Below are 13,790 nucleotides of genomic sequence, written 5' to 3'. Positions count from 1 at the left end.
TAACTTCATATTTAAAAACACCTTTTTAAACCGCAGGACTTATATTATTACTTCACCTATGAATTCATTGTTTAGAATTTTTTATTGTACACGGTTACTGTGTTACATAAAGACATTTCCATAAGTTAAGTATATTTCCTCTCCCCTCCCCCTTCTTACCACCCATCACTTCTCTTTGTTTCTCCTGACAGTTTTGCTTTGCATTTCATGTCATCCGTGCATGCCTTTGATACATGCATGCATTTGGGAGAAAGCATGCTAGGCGTCTTTCTGACACGGACTTACTCTGTCTGCACGTATGATCACCTCAGTTGTACCCATTCTCCTGTAAATGCTGTCAGCTGGTTCCTCTCTGTGGCTGAGAAAACTCCTCTACCCATGTCCCTGGGTACCTAGCTATATTCTCTGACTTAGCTGTTGTGAGTTTTCTGCAGTCATCACTGGCGTGTGGGTGTCTTGCGACTTAGAGACGACCGAGTTAATACCCAGGAGACGTTCATCTGGCCCATCTGCAGACCTGTCTTTGTCTTTTGTTCTTTGAGAAACCACCATGTTGACTTCTGTAGTGGCTGAACTAGTTCTCACTTCCACAGACATATGGGCACTGCCCTCTGCCCATGGCTCCCCATGTCTGGAGATGTGTACTTAAGAAGTCTTCTTAAAGCAATGCGAGCAAGCAGTTTTTCAAACAGCAAACATGTGAAGCAGGGTAGACCAACAATGCTCTCCATTCCCAAGTGCTATAATTTGGAATCAATTTCCCTTGTGAGTACAGACATAAAAGGAAGTATACTTCATACTTGGCTAACCTTAGCTCTGTCTCATAGACATGATGCGGCAACTGGTCCTTAATCAGCTCAAAACACAGCGGCATAGCAATAGTAGGGTCTTTAAGGGGGAGAGGTGTTAGAAGATAGATGAATAGGATTGAAAACAGTTAAAAACAACTCGATCCTTATGCCCAGACTAGATAATTCAGTGACTTTAATGATGTGAATTGTGGTAAACCCAGTTGGGACAATTGGCTGAAGACAGTATCAATCTAGACTCCCCCTTCCTTTTCCCTGCTTTCTTGCCCCCATCTTTTCCTTCTCTTAGTGTTTTAGTTAGCATTGCTGTTGCTGTGATGAAACAACCAAAAGCAAACTCAGGAGGAAAGCGTTTGTTCTGTTTCTGATTTCACATCACTGTTCATCATCAAAGGAAGTCAGGACAGGAACTCAGGTGGGGCAGGAACATAGAGGCAGGAGCTGAGACAGAGGCCATGGTGTGCTGCTCACTGGCTTGCACTTCATGGCTTGCTCAGCCTGCTCTCTTATAGAACCTAGGACCACCAGCCCAGGGATGGCATTACCTATCATGGGTTTGGCCCGTCCCCATCAACCACTAATTAATTAAGAAAATGCCCTTTGGGCTGGCCCACAGCCAGACCTTATGTTGGCATTTTCTCAATTTCAGTCTCGTCCCCCTGACAACTTTAGCTTGTGTCAAGTTGACATGAAGATGTCCATCATGCCCTTTGCAGCCTCTCCCCTCCCCTCCCCTCTCCTCTCCCCTCCCCTCTCCCCTCCCCTCCCCTCTCCTCTCCCCTCCCCTCCCCTGTCCTCTCCTCTCCTCTCTTCCCCTCCCCTCCCCTCCCCTGTCCTCTCCTCTCCTCTCTTCTCCTCTCTTCCCTTCCCCTCCCCTGTCCTCTCCTCTCCTCTCTTCTCCTCTCTTCCTCTCCCCTCCCCTGTCCTCTCCTCTGCTTTCCTCTCTTCCCCTCCCCTCCCCTGTCCTCTCCTCTCCTCTCCTCTCCTCTCCTCTCCCCTCCCCTCCCCTCCCCTCTCCTCTCCTCTCCTCTCTTTCCCTCCCCTCTCCTCCCCTCTCCTCCCCCCCTCCCCTCCCCTCCCCTTTCCTCCCCTCCCCTCCCCTCCCCTCCCCTCCCCTCCCCTCCCCTCCCCTCCCCTCCCCTCCCCTCCCCTCCCCTCTCCTCTCCTCTCCTCTCCTCTCCTCTCCTCTCCTCTCCTCTCCTCTCCTCATCGTTCCCAGCTCCTGTGAAGGCAGCCTGTCTTCCATCAGAATCTGACTTGGCTTTTAAGCTTGGAGTGAGCTAGCTTCGCAGTGCAGCACAGGGTCCATAACTGTGTCAAGTGTGTGTGGAGGAGTTTCAGTGCCTGACCCAAGGCATCTCTTGCACTGGTGAGACACCCATCTCCAAGGAATGTCACCTTTTGTGGCTTTAGACAGACCATTTCTTTGGATAATTGTCACCTTCCTGTATTTACAAGGGATGGCATATTTAATTCAACCTTTTGCAAGTCGGACGCCATCCCTCTGGTTAACAAGTAAAAACCAGTTCTGGGCTAGCACTGATATATGAGAGAGGAACATGTAAGGATATCACCAGGATCATCCCAGACTGAACTCCAACTTCCCAAACCGCTGTTCACAATTGCTAAGATGTGTCGTCAACCCAGAAGTCCATCAGTGGCCAGAAAGACACTGAGGTACCAACACACAGCAGAGCAGTATTTGGCCACAAAGAAGGATAAACTTTGGTCATTTGCAGCCAAATGGAGGAGACTGGAGGGCATCATATTTCATCAAATAAGCCAGACACAGAAGACAGTGACTGCATACTTTCTTCCATACATAGAGGGCAAAAATTTTGCATGATTAGTTAGGAGGTGGGAAAGATGGGTGGTAAAGAGGGTAAATGGGAATCCAGACATACTTGGGTAGAAAAATACATTCTGAACCTATAAAGTGGGGGGGGGGGGCACGGTAGTCCAAAATAACCTGTTACTTCATGAAGATCTGAAAGACAGGAGCTCGAAGGTTCCAAATATGAAGAAGTGTTAGGGACAGGAGGATGTCAGTTAGTTCATTTGATCAGCTCATGAAATAGCGTGTGTCACAACAACACACTGTGCTCTGTTGTATGTGTAAGGATGGCATGACAAAAATCAGATTCAATAAAAATCTCGTTGAGATGAAGCTCAGCTGGTCAAGTGCTTTCCCAGCATGCACAGAGCCCATGTGTGATCCCTAGCCTTACATAAAAACGGGATGTGGTGGCACATATGTAATATGAACCCTTGAGAGGCATGAGTAGGAAGGTCAGAAGTTCAAGGTCATCCTCAAATATATCAGTAGGTTCTAGACCAGCTTGGGATATGTGAGATTCCATCCCAAAAACCAAAAGCAAACCCAAACAAACCTAAACAAAATAAAACACAAACAAAAAATATCGGTGCTTGGCCCCACATCTGGAATTCTGATGGTGACCGTAAGTATGACTATTTTTCAAATGATTGTCTTAATTTTACTTTATGTGTATATTGGTTGTGGATTTGTGTTCCTGAATGCAATGCCCATGGAGGCCAGAAGAGGGCATTAGATCCTGTGGAGCTGGTGTTACATGTGATTGTGAGGTGCCAGGAACTGAACCCCTGTCTTCTGCAAGAGGCTGAGGCATCACTCTAGCCCAGAATGCTAATTTTAAAAGCCCCAAAGTCTACAGCTCATATCTGCCTGCTGAGGACTGGGCACAAAATGTGTTTATTTGTACAGAAAGCTAGCAATCGAGTTATCACAAATAAACAGGGACCAAAGACATGGTCTCCTGGGCAAAAGTACTAACCACACAATCACACAAGCCTACAAACCTGACAGCCCAAGCTCTGTCCTTGGAACCAATGTAAAAAGCCAGAGGTGCGGCTATGAATCTGGAATGCTAATACTTTTACTGTGGGATGGCAGGCAGGTGCGACTGTCCCCTGGAAGCGTGGCCACCAGGTAGGCTAAAATCTACAGCAGCACAGTATAAGACAGACCCTGCCTTAGTAAAGTGGGAGGAGCAAATGACTTCCGAAAATTGCTCTGTGACCTCTGCATGCCACGGCATGTGACACCCTCTCCCCATAAACAAATCTTTTTAAAAGTAAAGAGAAGAAAAAAGTGATCTGCACACGAGCGAGGTGGGTGATACTCTGAGCCATCGGTTTTCATTAGAGAACAATCAAGCGAACAAGGCAGTGACTAGTGAATTCCATTTGTAGTCAGCTATCAGAAGGGGCAGGACTTCTATATGACATTTGAAATCAAGGTCACAGTTTCTGCCACTGAGCCTCATCTCTAGCCCTGGTTTCACTTTTTATTCCAGGCAAGGTTTCAGTAAGTTGCTCAGGCTGGCCTTGAACTCACCCTGCAGCCCAGGAAACTCTGCACTTGATATTCCCACCCGGTCCCCACAGTGGCCACACTGCTTGGCCTGCTTTTCCCACCACGTTTGTTCATTATGACTTGTGCTGCAGGCCTTTGCTTGTTCTCACTGTATTGCTTAGAGGCCCCTCCTGAGAGGCTGGGGCTATAGGTGTGCACTTACCTGGACTATGACAGTCTAACTTCCCCAGTTCCCAGGTCAGAGTCCACCATGATATCCACACTAGAGAGAAGTCCAGCTCATCCCAGCTCATCCCAGCTCATCCCAGCTCAGCCCAGCTCAGCCCAGCTCAGCCCAGCTCAGTCCAGCTCAGCCCAGCTCAGCCCAGCTCAGCCCAGCTCAGTCCAGCTCAGTCCAGCTCAGCCCAGCTCAGTCCAGCTCAGACCAGCTCAGTCCAGCTCAGACCAGCTCAGTCCGGCCTGTCCACAGCCTCAGGAAATGGACCATTGCTCCGGTCTCTCCTGTTGTACTACAGTGCCCCTCCCACATTCTTTACCTTTCAGATTCTGTCTACCTCCTTGTTTACTTTTGTGTTAAACCCCAAGGGATTCTACACACAGCACCAACTCCACAATAAACCCACGTGTCTCCAGAACCAGGGGCTCCTTTCTGCAGCCATATAGATCCCTCCAGATGGGTTACTTTAGAGGGCTCTCATTTATATTCCCTGAGCACCTACTATGTGCCAGGTTTTGTTAAATCTCTGACCACTGTCTTTTTACTGCAAAATAACCCTGAGAAATATGCATTATTTTATTTTATTTTTTATAAGATTTATTTATTTTTATGTATATGAGTTCACTGTTGCTGTCTTCAGACACACCAGAAGAGGGCATCAGATCCCATTACAAATGGTTGTGAGCCATCATGTGGTTGCTGGGAATTGAACTCAGGACCTCTGGAAGAGCAGTCAGAGCTCCTAACCTCTGAGCCATCTCTCCAGCCCCATATTTTAAAATTAAAATTTAATTTAATTTTAATTTTTGACTGCTATTGCCCACCTGCTTTTCCAGATTATCAGTCATTAAAGGGGAATGGTAACTCCTGAGTTTGGTGGATCTACAATAACAAAGGCTACTCAATTTGGGAATCACAGGAAGTTTTCACAGTTGCTTCTCTGAACAACATGGAGCAGATCCTGCGTTTGTTAGGTGCAGCTTCTGGCTTGGCTAGGAGCTGGTTAGCTGGCTAGCTCTCTGGGGTTTCCTTTATAAAGATACCAACGCAATTCTATTCTTATCACTTAGTCACTGTGAAGGCCAGTACTCTTAGCACTGTTCCCTTGGACTTAAGATTTTAGCATATGAATTTGGGGCATAAACATTCAGGTGACCTTAGGCATCAAGTGGGGGAGAAGAAGGGCAGACAAGTGCTTGGGATTCAGGTGACCATACAGAGGTCAAATGTAGACAGCTAACAAGAAGCCTCACGCTGTGGCGCTAGAACTGCAGCCAGTCAGCTTTCATATCCAGGTAGCCCCAGGCTCTTGGCTTATCCCTTCTGGTGACTTAGAAGTGGCAACCACAGGAATACGTTTTGTCTGGAACAACTTAGAGAAGAAAGCAGCAAGTGTGTATGTGTGTCTATGGGCGCGCGTCTCTCTCTCTCTCTCTCTCTCTCTCTCTCTGTCTCTGTGTGTGTGTGTGTGTGTGTGTATATCTCCGCGCGCGCGCGCACGCGCGTCTGTGCGTGAAGAGAGTATGTATGTTTTTGATTTTAAGCTCCTGGCTCCCTGACATCAGAGTGGGTTCCCATACCAGGATGGTGAGGCATTGAGAGAAGCATCCTGGGCGGGTGTGTGCGTGTCGGCGTGCCTTGCGTGGAACAGGGATTGCTGCACTCAGCGCCAGGCACTGGAGAAGGAGGAATCCGTAGCAGAGATCTGAATAATTGATTCTTCAGCAGCACCAGACGCCCGGGAGCGGGAGGAGAGCGTGGTTTCAGCACCAAGGTTGCGCGCCACCGCAGGCTCCCCCCCATCGCCAGCCAGACACCTAGGTCGGCCTTGTTCCCGCTGCCGCCGTGCGCTCTAGAAGAGGGTGGCCACGCTTCGCGTCGCCACCTAGGGATTGCGGGGTCTGCCTCGGCCGGCCTCCGGGGTAGGCGGCTGCAGGCGGACCAGAACTCCAAACAACGTCGGATTGCGCGGGGGTTGCTGCGTTGCGTCTCGCTGGCGGAGAACAAGTCCTAAGTTGGTGTGCTGGGTGCCTCTGCTTTCCTCTATCCTCCTAGGCGACCGCAGCAGAAGCGCGCCCCAGGATCCTGGCTTCTCCAGTGCTGTAAAACGCGGTGGCTAGGCACTCTCCTGGGCTCCCGCTGACCAAGTGAGGAACCGAACGCCCAGCGCGGTGCTATTCCCGCAGCGAAGGGCCCGGAGGGAGCTGCGGTCCTCTGCCCGCGCCCCTCTCCGCCAGGGACCGCGGGGATCCCCGGCCACACGCGCGCGCGCTCCCACACTCACTCACTCACACACACACACACACACACACACACACACACACACTCACACTCTCACGCACGCCAAGCAGGAGAAGACTGCGGAGAGGGTGTCCAGGCGCGCTCAGAGGACCCCGCAGCTGCTGTCCGGAGTGGAGCGGAAAGCTGAGCCAGAGCTCTAGGAGAGAGGCTCCTGGGGTGCTGCGCCTGAGCATGGGGCCGGGTGAGCTCTGAGAGTCGCGGCGGCAGCAATCAGCCCTGGAGATGACCAGGGGTGGCCACTGCTGAGAACTATGTGGAGAGAGGCTGCGGTGAGTGCTGGCGCGGGACACTGAGCCTGGGAGGGCCCTGTGAGAAGCTGGTGGGGGGAGGTATGTATAGGAGGGGGCGGCAGGACGCACAAGAGGGTCGCTACGTGGGAGTGATCACACCTCCCTCGGGGATCCGGGACCGCGGGAGCCCGCGTCCTTCCCTCCCCCTCTTCTCCTCCCGGCTCGTCGCAAACTCAGCCAGCGCCCCCTCCTTTCCTGCCCTCACCCCCCCCCCCCCAGCAGCTCCTGGTAGCACAACTCTCAGTAGCCGGAGTCGCGGTGGTGGTAGGGGGTGAGGGTGGAGGTTCCCACTAAGCTTCTCGTGGGTGGCCAACCTGGGGCTTCCACTCTCCGGTGCGTCCCTGAGAGGAGCTCTGGTTATCAGCCACAGGAACTGAAGACCCGCACCGAGGGTGTCGTAGGCACCAAGCTCCAGCTCCCTCTCTGGTCGAGCCCCCAGGGTGCATAAGGGGCTGAGAGCACTGCAGACTGCACCCCCCCCCCGCCACCTTCCCCCGCACTGGTGGGCTGACCCTGCCTCTCCATCTCTCTTCCGCCCGGGTTAGAGCCCTGCTGCAGAGCCTCCGGCTGGGATAGCCGCCCCCCGTGGGGGTGATGCGGACAGCGCGGGACAGCCAGGGGAGCGCGCGGGGGCCGCAGCATGCGGGAACCCGCTAAACCTGGTGGCTGCTGAGGCGGCCGAGATGCTCGTGCGCGCAGCACGCCCCATTGCATCCTCCACCTTCTCCGGCTACAGGTACGTCCTGGTTGGTGATACGGGCTTCCCGGGCCTGGGAGGATATAGGCTCAACCGGTGAAGAGAAAGAAGAGGGTTCAATAGGGAGATGGGGGGAAAAGAGCAAGGGAGAGAAAGCTGGAGAGGGAGAGCCCAATGGCGAGGCGTTGGAGGAGCACCAGGTGGCGCTGCGGCCCTGCACTCCACCTTGCTCACCCTAAAATGCCAAGGCTGGAGTTTGCCCCAACTTCCCCCTCGGTGCAACAACCTGGCAGAGGGGCGCGCGCTCGTACACGCGTGCACGACTGTGCAGGCATTTTCAGACAAGCACTGTTGTTCACCTGGCACAGTGCTTATGTGCACATCGCCTGAGGACGTCTGAAGGCTCCATCTGGCCGTGGGCATCTACGGCGGCCTGGGGATGTGCGCAAAAAAGCGCGCGTGTCTGTTAGCGTGTGCAACCCACTGCCCACGTGCATCTAAGATTTGGCTCCAGGGTCTGCAGTGGAAAGGCTGGGGAGGGGGTGTGCATTCCTCGTCCATCTGAGAGCTTTTTGGAAGCCTACCCCCACCCCCGCACGTTCTTTGCCAGCTCCCACGCGCTGGCCCACTTGCGGGGTGTTGGGGTGGGGGTGAGAGGCGGCGCTCCTACTCTCCAGAATTCTTCATTTCACACGGTGTGAGAGATTGTATGTTGCCTGTGTGTACCCGTGTGTAGGGGGCGGGTCCTGGGCGGCTTGCCACAGAGCGGATCATGGCCTCTCCTAGCAAGGTAGTGATGGGGAGTCGGGCCTCAAGTTCCTCCAGGCACCTGAGAGTCTGGGGTCACAGAGAACATTCACACTTTCTAGTGCTTATTGTATATTCCCTGCGTGGGAGGCGCGGGATCTGCAGCCGGTGGGTGCCACTAAATGAGCGACGTCTGTGGCGCACTGGGCGAGCTCCCAGGGGGTGGGGTCAGTTAACCCTCTAGGCTCACTTCAGACTCAGGCTGCGGTATGCAGGCGCCGCCTCTCACGCTGGAGCTAGTCCGGAGTTCGCTGCCCTGAGCAGGGGGCGGGGTCGAAACTTGGTACACGCACTTGCGGAGAAGGGGTTACAGAGAAGGCTTGGTCTAGGCGTTGTTTGTGGGTGGTGGTGGGGTTCATGGGTCTCTGGGAGCCTAGGAGCTGTGGTCTGCACCAAATCTGGAAAATCTTATGTGAAATTTGGACCCAGCTGAGATTGAGGGAGGCGGCTGGAGGCAAGAGAGGAGTGAGGATGCCAGGATGGGTTTGGGGACAGGGATGGCGAAATAGCTCTGATTGGAGTGATACATGGAGCTGGGCACGGGTCGAGGAATGTGGATTGTATCAGCGACGAGTACTCCAGTGAGTGTCAAAGCAGCCGGTGCTGGGGTCGGGTTTCACCCTTGACTCTCAGAGCAGGTGCCAGGGCAGTCTACCCTGTCACCTGACCTCCACCTGCCTCTCCACCTTACAGGGACCCTAAGTGGCGACCATGGGCAGACTGGGCTACTGGACCTTGCTGGTATTGCCGGCCCTTCTGGTCTGGCGCGGTCCGGCGCAGAACGCGGCGGCGGAGAAGGGTCCTCCAGCGCTAAACATTGCGGTGCTGCTGGGTCACAGCCACGACGTGACAGAACGTGAACTTCGAAATCTGTGGGGCCCGGAGCAGGCAACCGGCTTGCCCCTGGATGTGAACGTGGTGGCGTTACTGATGAACCGCACTGACCCTAAGAGCCTCATCACGCATGTGTGCGACCTCATGTCCGGGGCGCGCATCCACGGTTTGGTGTTTGGAGATGACACGGACCAGGAGGCTGTGGCCCAGATGCTGGATTTTATCTCCTCACAGACTTTCATCCCCATCTTGGGCATTCATGGGGGAGCATCTATGATCATGGCTGACAAGGTAAGGCCAGGAAGCGATAGACTGCCAGGGTCCTGGAGGGATGGTTTTACAAATGGCAGCCATCATGGGGCGGGGGGTGGGGGGGAGCGTGCCCTAAGCATCTGCTCAACAGGAAAGCAAGTTAAGTGTCTCTCTGGCCCACACATGATGGAAATGCCTTTTGCTTTTGGATGTGAAAATGGAGTACTAAGAAACACCTTGGTGTTCCAGGGTGAGCCCAGAAAACACAAAAGTAGGACAGGGGTAGTGATGGAATGTTCGGATGTTTTCAAGTAGCTGAAAGGCCAAGTATGGGAACACTCGGGTCAAGATGGCTGTATTCCTACACTGTCAGGCTTACCAGAATCTCTAATTTTCTCTCTTTTGGTACTACTAAAACAAACAAACAAACAAACAAACAAACAAACCCTAAGGATGGGTATTGAGGTTTTTAGAAAAACGAAAAAGGGGACAAATTTGTGCTGACCTAGACTTGCCGGAATGGAGGTAAGAGCCTGAGAACCTAGGGCTAGAGGCGTGTGGGCGAAACTCTGCCTCTTGGGTGTAGGAGTGTGTGCTGGGAAGTAACTCCCGGCCCAGAGTGTTGGAGAGCCTGGAGGTTTCCTTCTGTAGCTCTTATGTGGGCTGGCAACTTCACTACAGGGCTTCCAAAGATTTTTCAAATGGAAGGTTCTGGAAGATGAAACTTGGTATGGAAGTTGAATTTCAGAAATGAGAGAAAATGTGTCTGACTTTCTTGGCTTTCTTTGGAGCACCGGTTTAGAGGTTTGAAGGCTGAGTGGAATGTTAGGAATTATGCTGAAGTCAAGGGAGGGAAGAACATTGCGAGGGAGAAAGGAGGAGGGGGAGATATCAGGAGCTACTGAGTTAGTGTGCCACAACCCCACAGAAGCCCCAGGAAGGCTGGGGGTACTTGTGTTTCATGCTGGCAGCTGGAGACCTTGGAGAGTGTGTCTTAGGTAGCAGGCTAACACTGGAGGGATGGGTGGACGTTTGTCACAGCTTCCCTCTTGTCTGTCTTGTTCCCTGCTGTTCATCAGATGACCTTCAGCTCTTCTCAGTGCTCCCGACAGTGCTCTCGAAAGCATCTCCTGGGTCTCCTGTGGCACAGGCAGTGAAAACACACTGCCGATTCAGTATCTGATTAAACATTGATTCCAAACAGCCCATGTGTAGCAGGATCTTCATAGGAGGTTGCGGCCCGCTCTCTGTTTTGGAGGGCTCCTTCTCTGGTATGAAAGCAGCGGATGGCTGGCCTCTGCTTGCAGTGTACTGGCCATGTCATAACTGTGTAGGGCTTTAGAATTACTAGAACACCTTGACACTCTTAGACAGAGTGGCCGAAGTACACGGCTGTTAGAAGACTTCCCCAAGCCCACACAGTGGGTGATGGAAATAGAGACTTGTTTATCTGTCTCAAGCTGTGATCCAGCAAAATCAAACCTAACCTTTAACATTATTACTCATTATTTAAGAGGAGCAGGACATTAGTTTTATTACATATATACATATAATACAGTTGAGAGTAGACCGCCCTTCTCAAGAGGCACCAAGAGGGAGAATGGCAATTCCCATTTAGTAGAGGGGGAAGGGACCAGATAGTGAGACAGACATATCATTACTGACCTTCCATCCGAAAGGTTTTGACAGGAGAAGCAGCACATAAAACGAATAGGTCCGGGCTGGAGAGATGGCTCAGTGGTTAAGAGCATTGACCGCTCTTCCAGAGGTCCTGAGTTCAATTCCCAGCAACCACATGGTGGCTCACAAGCATCTGTAATGAATCAGATGAGTCTGAACACAGCTACAGTGTACTCACATACATGAAGCAAATAAATAAATCTTAAAAAAAAAAAAAAAAAAAAGAATAGGTCCAGCAGGGCATGTAAAGAAAAGGCAAGGTGAAAAGTGCACACCTTTGACCTGGCATTCGGGAGACAGATCTCTGAGTTCCAGGGCAGCCCAGGCTACGCAGTGACAGTCATCAGAGAATTCTGCTCCCACGTGACCTGGAAATGTGGTTTGAGGTTGAGAGGATTGTGTAGCTTTCTGGATCTTTCTTCTGACTATGAGAGGGCAAGTATGTTGGGAAGGGTCTCTCCCGATTCACCCGGCCCCAGTGTGAGTACTCCTTGTTACTTTGACTCATAAGGTCGTGGTCTCTGACAAGCCAGCTGTCACTGCAGATTCTCAAGATAAAGAAAGGGACCAGGCACTGGCAAGAGGATAATGCATGAGGACATTTCTGGAGAAGACAAGACCCGAGAGAGATCAGATAGCAGGAAAGAAAAGAGGATAGAAGTGTCTGTTGTTCCAGCCCCACAGGGTCTGGCCTCACACCGCACTGAACCGGGACTTTCCAGAGTCCGCCGAGGAGAGATTTCCACAGCTCAGATTGTGTTAGACATGGAGGGAGATGAGTCAAGACGGCAGGAGGTCACTCGAGTGGGCAGAGACGCCACTGGGCATGTGCTGGGTCTCATGTAGAGGAGGGGTGGGTGGTACGGGAGGAGTGGGTTTGGGGGTGGTATTTGGAGAAACCTGGGTGTGTTTAAAAAGGAAAGAAGCAGTCATTCCTTCATTAGGAATACATATGGTTGCCCTGCCTCTTTACCACCTGTTTGTGTTACTGCTTAAGGTTCAGTGGACTTTATTTAGCCTCATGGAACTAGTCATGGGATGTTGTCTAAAATGGCCTCTCTTAGGTGTGCTGACAGTACTGTGACCAGAAAGTCTCAACTTCCCCAGACGGAAAAGACTTGATAAGGGGACTCCAGTTGGGTAATGTCCCCCAGTTACACCTATGTTCCTTTCATTTGACAGTGTGATTTATCAGATAAAAGGATCTTTCTCTTTCTCATTCACACACACACACACACACACACACACACACACACACACACACGAGAATATTTGTGCATACACACATACAGGCTCAAGACTTCAGGCAAATGTCACCTTTGACCTTTCTCTCAGTCTCCCTCATCCTCGAACAAGATTTATATTGGTATTAAAATCCCACTAGTTATCATAAGCATGAAATACATGTAGCACAGAACAAGAAATTTCTGCTTTTAATCTTGTGCTTACTGAAATGAACCTTGACTATATTTTCTTGCTATACCTGTGCCTTCTTCCAGTGAAATCTTCATTTTGGAGGCAAAAGAACAAAGAGTGTTTAATTAAATAAATTAATATAAATCCTGATGACAGATTTGCTACCTGCCTCAATTATTTATGTTCCCAAATAAAAGACACACATAGCCTTTGGATTTTAATATGCCTTATACTGCTCAATAGTTGGGCTACGTTCTAACCTCCATACAGTTTAAGCAGTTAATCCACTTCCCACTAATCCTGAGTTATTAGCTACTAAACTCCATGTTCTATCTTGGTTGTACTACACCCTAAAGGATGCCCAGCTGGGCCATACTCTGGACTGCACTCACCCAGCTCCATCAGAAGGCATCCATGTCTTTCTGTACGACACTCTTCCCAGAAATCAATTCTCTCCTTTCCTCCTCATGACAGCATGGAGAATCTCCTTCTCTTCCTTCTCCTTGTCACAAACCTGAGAATCCTAACAGTCTCACCTCTGTCCTTCCTGCCCAACAATAATCTGCTACCATCTTTATTTACCAATTAGAACCATGTATGGAAAGGGTCCCTCAGTACTGGTGTAGGTAAGTAATGATTACAATGACTATGGAGTACAGAGGATAAAAATTTATTTATTTATCTTTCCATTTATCCAGCTCTCATATACTATTCTACCCTCAAAAATAAACTATTTTTAATTGATCCACCCATAGCTCTCTGAACATTTAGGTAGAATGGCCGAGTTGGATGAAGCAGATTACTGTATTTGTAACAGTTTGAGGCTTTAATTTGAGATAGACTCATTTTCTTGCTCTCTTAACTGGCTGCCCTAATGTGAGCAGTTCTGATTTCACATGTCCCTGCCACCATGATGCTCTTCCTCAATAAAGGAGTCACAAGAGTAGAACAAGTCAGCCATATGCTTGATTAAACAGTATGGCAAAACATATTGTGTTTTTATTTAGATGTTAAGCTCAGATATTTTATCACAGCTAAAACAATTTTACTAGCTTTTTATAGCTGCATTTTATAATTAAATAAATGTTTATTACATGTCTACTTTTGTATATATTTATATTTCAAATTATAA

General features: G+C 50.5%; 1 protein-coding gene across 1 annotated transcript in view; it reads left to right on the top strand.

Moving 5' to 3' along the window:
* Positions 1-9,187: 9,187 nt before the first annotated feature.
* Positions 9,188-13,790, top strand: part of GRIN2A (glutamate ionotropic receptor NMDA type subunit 2A) — a gene marked incomplete at both ends in the record, with an annotated part of 384,572 nt that continues 379,969 nt past the window's right edge. Inside the window, one exon of the mRNA XM_080908094.1 lies at positions 9,188-9,601. Coding sequence (XP_080764220.1) covers positions 9,188-9,601 — 414 coding nt within the window. The remainder of the gene's footprint in view (positions 9,602-13,790) is intronic.

This window comes from Micromys minutus, assembly GCF_963924665.1.
Source record: "Micromys minutus genome assembly, chromosome: 31".
Taxonomy (NCBI): Eukaryota; Metazoa; Chordata; class Mammalia; order Rodentia; family Muridae; genus Micromys; species Micromys minutus.
Note: the sequence above shows the minus strand (reverse complement) of the source record. Positions and strands in the feature narration are given on the sequence as shown.